At 40.4% G+C, this 12,682-nt stretch overlaps 1 protein-coding gene across 1 annotated transcript in view; it reads left to right on the top strand.

The window, feature by feature from the left end:
- LOC126412869 (protein polybromo-1) overlaps positions 1–12,682 on the top strand; it is a 325,260-nt gene that overhangs the window by 206,361 nt on the left and 106,217 nt on the right. The window contains 2 exon segments of the mRNA XM_050082745.1: positions 8,567–8,794; positions 8,916–9,092. Of these exon segments, the coding sequence (XP_049938702.1) occupies positions 8,567–8,794; positions 8,916–9,092 (405 nt within the window).

Genomic DNA, 12,682 nt, shown 5'->3' on the forward strand with positions numbered 1-12,682 from the left:
CTGCGCACACACACACACACACACACACACACACACACACACACACACACACACACACACACACACACAACCACTGTTTGGTTGCTGTGGCGGTGCTGGGTCATAACTGTGCCTGATGGTAGCAGCAATGTGGTGGTGGTAAGGGGGAAGGGCATTGGGCAGGGATGAGGGTACAGCAGGATGGGATGGTGGAAGGTTTAGTGCTGCTTAGTGGGAGCGTGCAGCGACATGGTGTGGCAGATTAGGCATGTTAGGTGGATTCACGAGGTTTTTTTGGGGGGGGGGGGGGGGGGGGGGGGGGGAGCAGTAGAGGAGATAAGTAGCAAAGGGAAAAAGACTAAAAGGCTCATTGGCAGAATAGAAGGCTGTGTTGTATAGGGAAGGGTATAGGTATGTGGAGGACAGGAACTAGCCAAGATTGGGGCCAAATGGGTAATGGGCACGCAAGATATGTTGCAGGCCTAGTTTCCACCAGTGGATTCACAAAACCTGATGTTGTCAGGAAGGATACTGGTGGTGCAGGCTGTAAAGCAGTCATTGAAGTGGAGCACATTGTGTTAAGTAGCATGTTCAGAAACTGGGTGGTACAGCTGTGTCTTGGCGACAGTTTCAGTGACCATTCATTTGGACAGACAACTTGTTATTCACCATGCCCATATAGAAAGCAGCACAGTTGCGGCTTAGTTTGTAAATTACATGAGTATGTTCAGTCAGCTCTGCCTTCGATGGGTCGGAGATGCCTGTGACCAGACTAGAGTAGGTTGTGGTGGGAAGATGTATGGACAGGCCTTGTGTCTGGGTGTATTGGAGACAAGATGTTTGGAGCAGCTGTGGGGTAGGGATGGACAAGGATGTTGCATAGATTTGGTGGATGACAGAATACCACAGTGTAGGTGTGGAAAAAATAGTAGGATATTCCTCATTTCAGGGCACAATGAGAAGTATCGAAACCCTTGTGGAGAATGAAATTGTTTCTCCAGCCTTGTGAGAATGCTCCATTGTTGCCAGACAGTGGGTATGTGGGAGGTTGTAAGTGACTGGACAGATAAGCATAGGGGATCTGCTTCTGGGAAAGGTTGGGAAATTAATTTTGGACTATGAAGGCCTCAGTGGACCCTTGGCATGTTTGGTGGGGGGCTGCTGATAATTGCAGCTGTGATGACCATGGGTGGCTAGGTTGTAAGGAAGGGACTTCTTGGTATGAATGAGTGGCAGCTGTCGAAGTGGAGGTATTGCTGATGTTTGGTGGGTTTCATATGGATGGAGGTGCTGTTGTAGCCATCCTTGTGTGCAATTTACTAAAGCTAATGTTGTCAGGAAGGATTTGAGGTTCTGGTTGGTTATGGAGGATTCCACTAGGTGTCCAGTGATTAGGTTGGCACAGGATGGCACTGTGTGGGTGCCCACGGCTGTGTCTTCAAAGGAGAAGCAAATTTGGGTGAAGATATAGTTGGTCATGGTTGCAGATTTGGAGTTAGTTGGACGTCGAGAAAAGGCACTGTTCAGTAGCGGCAAGGCCATAGGCATTGGGGATGTTAGTGTAGAGGGAGGTGACATAAATGGAAAAATGGTGGAGGAAATGGTTGGTGTCTTTATGTTGGGGGTAGGTTGTGGATAATAGGTTGAAAGTGACATGGTTGATGAGGTTTATGGACTTGAGGAAGCATGTAGAAGGAAGGAATGCAGGGAGTGGTATGGTAGTGATTGGGGGTAAGGGGAACACACACACACAGAGAGAGAGAGAGAGAGAGAGAGAGAGAGAGAGAGAGAGAGAGAGGGAGGAGGGGGGGGGGGGGCAGGGGGTGGATATGGGCAGGGGTAAGGAGTTGGTAAGGTCTGGGTTTAACAAATTTCTGTGGCACAGGAACATACAGAAAATAACGCATGAAAATATTCTAGAGTGAGGGGGGGGGGGGGGGCCAAGTGTGATAAGTTTAAAAGTCTAGGATTAATCATGAGGCATGTTCAGAAAATAAGTATACTGTGACCATAACGGGCTTTTTTTTCCCTTGAGGGTTGGCAAAATTCAGTGATAGAGGGGCTTCCTTTGATCAGAGTGAGATGGTAGTACATAAACTCATGTTGTAGTTTCCAGTTGCGTGAAAGATGTCAGTAAGAAATCCCACCAAGTATGAGCCATGTACTGCGATCTGCTTCCTGGTTGCAGGAGGTATGACACCTACTAAAATTTTTTCATGAATCAGAACGTTTTTCCATGAAGATGTTATGAACAGAAGGAGAGAGTGATGTGACGAGTTTAGTGTAGGGAGAACAAATGTTTATGTTAAATGAAGGAGGGGAATACATTTCACAGGGTGTATATGCTGTGGGACAACTGGGAAATCCGAGAATTTTTTCATGCGGGAGAAAACCAGGAAAAACCCATGAATTTTTTAGAATGCTGGGAATTTTTCATTGTTTTAGTTTTCAGCTAAATTTTTGTGAATTTGACTGATAAGAACTGATATGCTAACAATGTATTTTACTTAAACCCATTACTGCGGAATAGTACTGCAGCAATAAAACATAAACAGGGGGAGGGAAAAAAAAGGTTCCAAAGGAAATGCACCATTTCCAATAACAAAGCACAGTGCATACACAAGTGTCCGCCAATACGAAAATGTGTCAAAGGCTTTAGGATGAAGACTATGCAATACTTCATAACAACAAACTGATTCCGATGACCGTGACATCACAGCGGTTTACATTAGGTTTTTTTGAGAAGTTGCCAGCGGGCTCATGTGCGTGTGCAGTTGAGTCATGTATGAGCAGAACCTGCTTCCACTTGTGGCTACTTGAAGTACGGCTGTTAGCTGAATCAGCAGTTGCAACAAGCATCCAGAAGCTAGCTGGAAAAATTCTTCTGTTGCGCCCAAGCTGACAGATTCGCGCGTGCGCTGAACAGTGTAAGTTGCAGTGAAGAGGGCGGTAGTCTCCACGTGACCCATGTTTAGGTTTATAGTTATTTTGCCTGTTTCTTTTTCGTTTACAACTCTCATGTCAAATGAACAGAAAACGGATTTCTGTGGCCGAGAGCTAGACAAGTGAATTAAAATACATTCACATAGTTACAGAAGGCTGAAACATGTCATTAGTTTCAGTTTCCTGATTTTATGTTATTTGCAGGTTTTTGGCAGTCAAGCATTAATTGCCTTGCACAATAGTGAAGTTATTTTTGTTGATTTGCTAAAGAAATTTGGTTTTTATTAATCTTTTCCGCAGAGGCAGTCAGTTTATTTGAAACAAAGTGTTTGATTCCACAATATTGGCTATTGTCAACTGTTTGCTGAATTAAAAGTGCCTGGTCTTATCTACTAGCACATATGGTGTTACACCATAAAGAACCAAACATGATATATTACTGGTACTTGGAAAAAAAATTTGCAGCTCGAAAACCACAATGAAAAGTGTAATGCCAGGTTGGGGCATACTTCTTTGTGAATCTGGACATACGAATGTATACTTTCAGCCGAAAAATGCATTTTAGTGTGGTTTGCAAAATTCCGATGCTCTTTTTGTTTACAATGTATGTAAGATCTTTTAATGCTATATAGGTATGAACATGTGGGACATCATCGTAACTGCGCACACACAGTAATGCCATTTTCTGGCGCTCTCTGACACCTGCTGTAACAAATTCTAACAGCTCAACATGAGAATATTGCAAATGGTGATTGAAAAGCGTTACTTTCAAAGTAAATTACACAATTTGAATTACGTTACATTTACGATTGTGCATTGAATTTCTTAAGTCACAGAGTGTCTGATCCTCATTTAAAGCTCAACACTCTGAGAGCCGACCACTTGAAGAATTTCAAATCCAGACATTTATGTATGATTTAAGGCTTTACAGCCACATTTGTGTGATGTGTATTAAAGTGTAACACATGCAAAAGAGACTAATATTATATGTGAAAGCTTAGCTTTTCTTGTAGCTACACTATGTGTATTAATTTAAACCATTCACTTTTCCTATTTATGTGTTCGCACTAGTGATGAGTGATGTTGGTTGCTATTGGCTGACTACGTCACGTGTCCTATGCTCCGAATATCTGCTCTCATTGGATGGAGAGATCATGTGACATCAGTTATGATTGGTGTACTAAAGTGCATCACAGTCTCAATTTCAATGCTTCGGAAACTAACGTGCTGTATTTGGCGGAATTCAAATATATATATGTTCGTAATATGGAAATATGCAGCATACATGCTGCTGCACATCAAAGATCTTTCGAAAACGCGTGTCGTCTTGTCTTGTGTCGTCATCCCCCCCCCCCCCCCCCCCCCCCCACACACACACACACACTTTTTTTTTTTTTTTTTTGGGGGGGGGGGGGTTGGGGTTGGGGTTGGTATACTGTCACTTGACACAGAAAAAGTGTATTTTCATCTGGTAAAAAGTGTATTTTTAAGCGGGAAATCTGGGAATTTTTTTCCTTTCCACATATACACCCTGATTTCATTTTGACTGATGAGTTGGTGCAAAAAAAAAATCAAGGAAACTGTTCCTGAAGACAGCTGCTTAACAGTGGATGAAACTTCTGTGATGTTTCCACAACTCTCCAGGACTTTCTTACACATGACACTCGCAGAAATGGTGGGATGCCACTGTGCTGCATATTTCCATATTACGAACATATATATGTGCAAGATGGGTCCCAAAACAGTTGATGGAGAAGTACAAGAAAATTCAGGTCAGTAGTGCCCACAAGTTTCTTGAGAAACTTGAATAGCAGGATAAGGGTTTTCTGAGCTCTGTTGTGATTGGAGATGAGATGTAGGTGGCTCATTACTTGCCTGTGATAAAAAAACAGTCGTCACACTGGTGTCACACCTATTCTCAGTCTGCCAAAAAATTGAAAACCACAATATCAGGCAAAAAACCTCATGGCCTCTGTGTTTTGGGACTGAAAAGGCATCATATCTACCCCATGGTGAGACCATCAATGCACACCGATATTTCGAAATCCTAAAAAAAATTCAGAAGCAACATTCAAACAAAATGAGGAGAATGCTGACTCTTTTCACCTCCCTGAAAGCACACATGAGGGGAATTAAGTTTTTAACTGACAGGCAGGTGCAGAAAGATGTTCTGAATTGGGGGGAGGGGGGGGGGGGGGGGGGGGGAGGAACTGGCAGGAGAGTTCTTAGAGGCAACCATAAAAAAAGCTTGTGCCACTGTTCACTACACGCATTGAATGGGATGGCGATAATTTGGAAAAATAGTCAGTAAGTGTATCAACAGTATCCTATAATTCTTTTTTCAAATACAGTTTATCTAAAAATTTGTAAAAAGGTAAACATTTACTTTCTGAAGATGCCTCATATATTGGCAGGAAGAATTTGGGACATGAGGTGCTGCATCAACAATCCACACTGTCATGTAGCCATGCGTTGTGCACAAATGAGGTCATTGATACAGTGTGGCACGTAAGTCTGAGCTTCAGATTTTTGGAAGGCAAAAGATAAAGCACAGGAAAGAAGAGAAACAAAGAACTCACAAGGAGTAAATCAACGCATTCAAGAATAGTAACTAAGGAAAACAGGACTAGGTTGTGGGATGGAAGAAAAACCATTTGGCAAAATCATACAGTGGGTAGTCGAGATTGGAAGAACAACAGTATTGTAAAAAGGATAGATTGGTACTCACCATATAGAGGAGATGTTAAGTTGCAGACAGGCATAACAAAAAAGACTGCTATATGTTTCAGCTTTTGCCCCCTCCCCCTCCCCCCTCCTCCCCTTTGTCCCCCTCTCCAACCCCCACTGAGAGAATATCTGCATTTGTGGACCAACACTTTCAGCCTGTTATTTGTAACCTATCTCCATATATAAAAAGACACCAATAATTTCCTCTGCTGACTCTCCACAGTTCCTTTTCCTTTACCACTCGGTGCCCTACTTGTCATTGTTGATGCCACTTCCCTCTGCACTAACATCACCAAAGCCTATGACCTTGCCACTATTGAATACCGTCTTTTGCCAATGTCCAACTAACTGCAAACCTACAACCTCCTTCTTTGTCACCATGACTAACTATATCCTCACCCACAAAATTATTCTCCTTTGAAGCCATCACCTACATGCAAGTATGTAGTATGGCAATGGGCACCTGCATGGTACCATCTTATGGCAACCTGTTCATGAGCCATCTAGAGGCACCTTTCCTAATCACTTGGAATTCCAAACCCCATTATGTATTTCAAATTCATTGATGGTATCTTTGTGATCTGGGCTGAGGGTGAGCACATCCTATCCATTTTCTTCCAAAATGTCAACACCTTCTACCCCATTTCTGGTCATCCTCAACCCAACAAGTCACTTTGCTCGATGGTGACCTCCACATCAAGAATGGCTACATCAGTACCTCTGTCCATGCCGAACATACCAATCACCAGCTCACTTAGAGAGATATCTCCCATTCCGTACCAAAAAGTCCCTTCCGTACAACCTAGCCACCCCTGATCATCACATTTGCAATGACAGGCAGTCCCTCTCCCAATTCAAATACATCAAGGGTGTCACTGAGGCCTTCACAAATTGTAATTACCCTCCCGACCTTGTATGGAAACAGATCTCCTGTGCCTTGTCTCTCCAGTCAACTACCACCCCACCCCACCCCACCCCACATTTCCAAAGTGATAATATCACACTGCATTTTTCAGACTTAAGTTTAGTTTATGAATAGAACACATGGACCTATTGAAGGTGAAAGAATGCCAAGGCGTGTTTTCAGGTTTTCTTAAAAACGGTCTCGGGCTTACTTTTTTGGATGAATGTGTTGCAAAACCTTGGAAGGGAGAAGTCAGTGAACTTTCTCAAACCTTTGTGGATATTTTTACAGTATTGACAACAAACTTAATGGTAGGAGCATTAGGTGGAAAAATGACCTCCTTCAATGTTTGTGTTTAAGCAGACTGTTGGCATTTGCATGGCTGTACCTCAAAAATATGTGTTGCTAGTTGAGGTTTGTACGAAAAAATCTTATGTTAAAAACTTTAAACAACTTTTTTAAAGAAAGTAAAAAAAAAATCCTTTATTCAACAGCCAATATAATCATCAGTTATTTTTAAGACAGAATTTCAGGATGTATACATCCTATCTCTTCAGACCGTGCATTGGACCTTGGCTTCTTGTGAAGCGTATATCAGATTTTGATCTCTTGGAAAATTATGTCTAAAGGCAAGGTGTTTGTTTAATCAAGGGGTGTCATTTGAACTATATCAAACTTGAGTGTGTGGTTTGGATTGTCTTGTACGGGAGACTCCCTTGTTAGTATTCTTGCACAGGATAGTTGTATTAGAATTAATTCCTCGTGTAGTAAGTTGTCTTCTTTGTGAATGTGTTGATGCAGTTATCAAATGTTACAGTAATTCTTTATATTTTTTGTATCCCCTGTCAGTCGATTTGAAATTAAGTATGCCAAATTTTCGCTCCATCAGGTGTTTGTTGGTAGGTGCCATGTGACCGCCATTTTACATCTTCAATTGCACATAGTTCTTCCACTATTATCTGTTGATTTTCCTGATATTATTATACTATCCAGTGGTACAGTATACACACAATTTGTCTTTCCTCAAAATGATAACCTTACTTTTATCCAACGTGTCCCAATAAAAATTCACAATTTAATTTGCTTTCCATTTTTGTTCTGATCAGTTGGCAATACTTGCTGTTGCTCATTTGTCATCATCTAGAGACACTGTGGCAAGTGAAAATGAATCACTTTACTGTTGATCAACAAGTTGTCATCATCAAAACTTACTGCATTTGTCCAACATTGTTTTAATACATAACTGTATTAAATACTGATAAGTTCAAAATAAAATTGTATCATCATTTCAAGGAACTAATGTTTTACGAAAAAATTAAATTGTGCATTTTAGTGAGGCTATATATGCATCTATTGCACTCCAGCACACACAGACATGGCGTGAGGAGGTGATCGTACACTGCAGAATGTAAAAATCTCTGTAATTAGATGAGTCACAGCTCTCAGTTCATCTTCAATAATCCATATTTCATTTGTTGTATGCCAGAATGTCTACTCTGCAGTAAAGAAATAGTGGAGGGACATAGATGAGTTGTGGCTGTGCTATCCTCTGTTTCCTACAACTTTTTGGAAATATAGCATAACAGTAGCTTTCAGGCATATAACACGGGAACAAAAATAATCCTTCAGTATTCACTGATGAACACGAAACTGACAGGGAAAGGAACAATGCTGCATAAAATAGAGAGTGTGTGTGTGTGTGTGTGTGTGTGTGTGTGTGTGTGTGTGTGTGTGTTTTTTTAAATATAGAATAATTAATTAGCACTACTTTGAATATACCCAGAAAAAAGGGTGGATTAATCTGAATGTTATCCACAAGAAAAAAGTGATTTCTTGTTTCAACCAATTACTGATGAAAGCAGATGTCACGGTACAGTATTATATTAGAAAATTAGTAGTAATACACTCCAGCTTTTTCTTATGTGCAATTAATTGAAAATTACCCCATATGTAAAAGAAATTATTTGTTTTTGAGAGAAAATCATGAAACAGTGTATTTTCTGTGCTCCGTAGGACACAGGTGGAAATGCAACACAAGGAGATTCACTCAGTTTCAATCAGCAAATTTACCATGTTGGGGACTTTGTTTATGCGGAACCAAAAGAACGTGGTATGGAACCAAGTATCATCCATGTGGAAAGGCTATGGACCAATCAGGAAGGATGTCAAATGATGTATGGGAATGTATTCTTCCGCCCAAATGAAACATATCATGTCACTACTCGAAAATTCCTAGAAAAGGTACATATCATTATGTGATATGGGATTGCTGATGTATGGTTTCAGATATGTATGTCAACAATAAATATCACAAGACAGAATATGTACAGTGCCTTGTTTAATTTTTGCCTCTTCTTTATAGGAGGTGTTTAAAAGTGATATACACTTTGCAACACCACTCAGTCAGATTCTTGGCAGATGTTGTGTTCTAAGTGTGAAAGATTACTTCCGCTTCAGGCCAGATGGCTTTCTTGATAAGGATGTATATGTTTGTGAATCAAGATATTCAACTAGAGCAAGAGCATTCAAGAAAATAAAGGTGAGTAAGTTGTATTTACTCGAAGAAACAAATTGCATGTGCTGTGATGAACTTCCAGACTTTCTCAGAATGAATAATTAGGCAAATACAATTACTAGTTTATGCACAAGTTTTCACTTCAAAGATCAGTTTGCTGTATGTGGCAGCATGTTGCTGTCTGTGTAGATGGCTTGTAATTTAGTTCAAAGTATAGTTTCTTTGGCATATGTTCCTGCTATACTTCTCATTTTTCTCTTAAGCCAAATGAAGTTATTTGTGTTTTAGTGTTGGATGGATTTGCAGCAGGGCAGACCCTGGGCGCCAGGGCTCTTGGTATCTGCTGTTATTCACCTTCATATCTGTTTCATGGCTGTGTATTTCAGGGCCATTGTTGTCCTTCTGGTTCATCATCATCTGCATCATATAAACAGCATCAAGTGTGAAGTCTCATCCATCATGTTTTCCGTTCCCTGGCTTTCTTCCCACATAGGGTTAATACAGTTCTCAGTTTAGGGCAGGTGTAAATTTTGTTCAATCCACATTTGTTCCTAAAGTGACAGCACTTCACTGAATGTTTTACATGATGTTATTAGACATTTTAACTGAATACAAGTAATTCAGATTACTGGTATTTAGTTAAAATGTCATTGTACAAGCTCTAATACTTTTGGAAATGGAATGTAAGAATTCCTGCTTTTGTGTCTGTCTCTAAAATGTTTTTCTTTATCTAAAACTGCTATTGTACAGTTATGAAGATTTTTGCTGTTCTATTACAGCTAGCACAACTACTCTACTACTCACTTAAATGTGATCCATTTATTATAAATTATCAGTCTGTCATTTCCAGGCGCAGATGTGGACTCTGACCACAATCTATTGGTTATGAACTGTAGATTAAAACTGAAGAAACTGCAAAAAGGTGGGAATTTAAGGAGATGGGATCTGGATAAGCTGAAAGAACCAGAGGTTGTACAGAGCTTCAGTGAGAGCATAAGGGAACAATTGACAGGAATGGGGGGAAAGAAATACAGTAGAAGAATTGGTAGCATAGAGGGATGAAATAGTTTAGGCAGCAGAGGATCAGATAGGTAAAAAGACGAGGGCTACTAGAAACACTTGGGTAACAGAAGAAATATTGAATTTAATGATTGAAAGGAGAAAATATAAAAATGCAGTAAATGAAGCAGGCAAAAAGGAATACAAACGTCTCAAAAATGATATCGACAGGAAGTGCAAAATGGCTAAGCAGGGATGGCTAGAGGACAAATGTAAGGATGTAGAGGCTTATCTCACTAGGGGTAAGATAGATAGTGCCTACAGGAAAATTAAAAGAGACCTTTGCAGAAAAGAGAACCACTTGCATGAATATCAAGAGCTCTGATGGAAACCCAGTTCTAAGCAAAGAAGGGAAATCAGAAAGGTGGAAGGAGTATATAGAGGGTCAATGTACTTGAGGACAATATTATGGAAATGGAAGGGGATGTAGATGAAGAAGAAATGGGAGATATGATACTGCGTGAAGAGTTTGACAAAGCACTGAAAGACCTGAATCGAAACAAGGCCCCCGGAGTAGACAACATTCCATTAGAACTACTGACAGCCTTGGGAGAGTCAGTCCTGACAAAACTCTACCATCTGGTGAGCAAGATGTATGAGACAGGCGAAATACACTCAGACTTCAAGCAGAATATAATAATTCCAATCCCAAAGGAAGCAGGTGTTGACAGATGTGAAAATTACCAAACTATCAGTTTAATAAGTCACAGCTGCAAAGTACTAATGCGAATTCTTTACAGACGAATGGAAAAACTGATAGAAGCCGACCTAGGGGAAGATCAGTTTGGATTCCGTAGAAATGTTGGAACACGTGAGGCAATACTGACCCTATGACTTACCTTAGAAGAAAGCTTAAGGAAAGGCAAACCTACGTTTCTAGCATTTGTAGTCTTAGAGAAAGCTTTTGACAATGTTGATTGGAATACTCTCTTTCAAATTCTGAAGGTGGCAGGGGTAAAATACAGGGAACGAAAGGCTATTTACAATTTGTACAGAAACCAGATGGCAGTTATAAGAGTCGAGGGGCATGAAAGGGAAGCAGTGTTGGGAAGGGAGTGAGACAGTGTTGTAGCCTATCCCCGATGTTATTCAATCTGTATATTAAGCAAGCAATAAAGGAAACAAAAAGAAAAGTTCGGAGTAGGTATTAAAATCCATGGAGAAGAAATAAAAACTTTGAGGTTCGCCGATGACATTGTAATTCTGTCAGAGACATCAAAGGACTTGGAAGAGCAGTTGAACGGAATGGACAGTGTCTTGAAAGGAGGGTATAAGATGAACATCAACAAAAGCAAAACAAGGATAATGGAATGTAGTCGAATTAAGTCGGGTGATGCTGAGGGAATTAGATTAGGAAATGAGACACTTAAAATAGTAAAGGAGGTTTGGTATTTGGGGAGCAAAATAACTGATGATGGTCAAAGTAGAGAAGATATAAAATGTAGACTGGCAATGGCAAGGAAAGTGTTTCTGAAGAAGAAAAATTTGTTAACATCGAGTATAGATTTAAATGTCAGGAAGTCGTTTCTGAAAGCATTTGTATGGAGTGTAGCCATGTATGGAAGTGAAACATGGACGATAAATAGTTTAGACAAGAAGAGAATAGAAGTTTTTGAAATGTGGTGCTACAGAAGAATGCTGAAGATTAGATGGGTAGTTCACATAACTAATGAGGAGGTATTAAATAGAACTGGGGAGAAGAGGAGCTTGTAGCACAACTTGACAAGAATAGGGGATCGGTTGGTAGGACATGTTATGAGGCATTGAGGGATCACCAATTTCGTATTGGAGGGCAGCATGGAGGGTAAAAATCGTAGAGGGAGACCAAGAGATGAATACACTAAACAGATTCAGAAGGATGTAGGCTGCAGTAGGTACAGGGAGATGAAGAAGCTTGCACAGGATAGAGAGCATGGAGAGCTGTATCAAACCAGTCTCAGGACTGAAGACCACAACAACAACATCAGTCTGTCAATCTGTGTCATTAATAATCACATACAGTATGTACATTTCTGGACATGCCATACCGTTATGCTTCCATGAAAAAGATATTGACATCTGCTAAACCAGCTTCTGAAGATGACAGATTGGTCTGTTCATCCTGGTAAAATGAAATTAAAATACCTGTATCACTGAAGATGGAATTTTGTTCTTAAATATATGCTACAGTTGCTGGAAAAATAGCAGCTATGTGTAAAATAGTGCCACCTGGGAAAGATTCCTACCCATTTGGTGTTACTTAAGACTTTTTTTTAATTGGGTAGTTTCATTTTGCAATAACTCCTGATTGGCAACACCTGGACATATTCTGACTGTGGATCCATCACAGGGAGAAAACAACTGCGCAGCCTGAGTAGATCTTAGTGATCCCAATCGGGCGTTATTGCAGAACCGAACTGCCCGATTTTGCCACCAAATTTACTGCCGGGGAAATTTTTTAAGGTGACCAAATGAGAAAGATTTTTTCTGGGTTGTAGTGTTATTGTTATGATTGCCGTGCTTCAATACACTGAAAATCTAGAGAAACTGGTACACCAGCCTAATATCTTGTAGGC

The sequence above is a fragment of the Schistocerca serialis genome, chromosome 7, assembly GCF_023864345.2.
Source record: "Schistocerca serialis cubense isolate TAMUIC-IGC-003099 chromosome 7, iqSchSeri2.2, whole genome shotgun sequence".
NCBI classification, from domain to species: Eukaryota; Metazoa; Arthropoda; class Insecta; order Orthoptera; family Acrididae; genus Schistocerca; species Schistocerca serialis.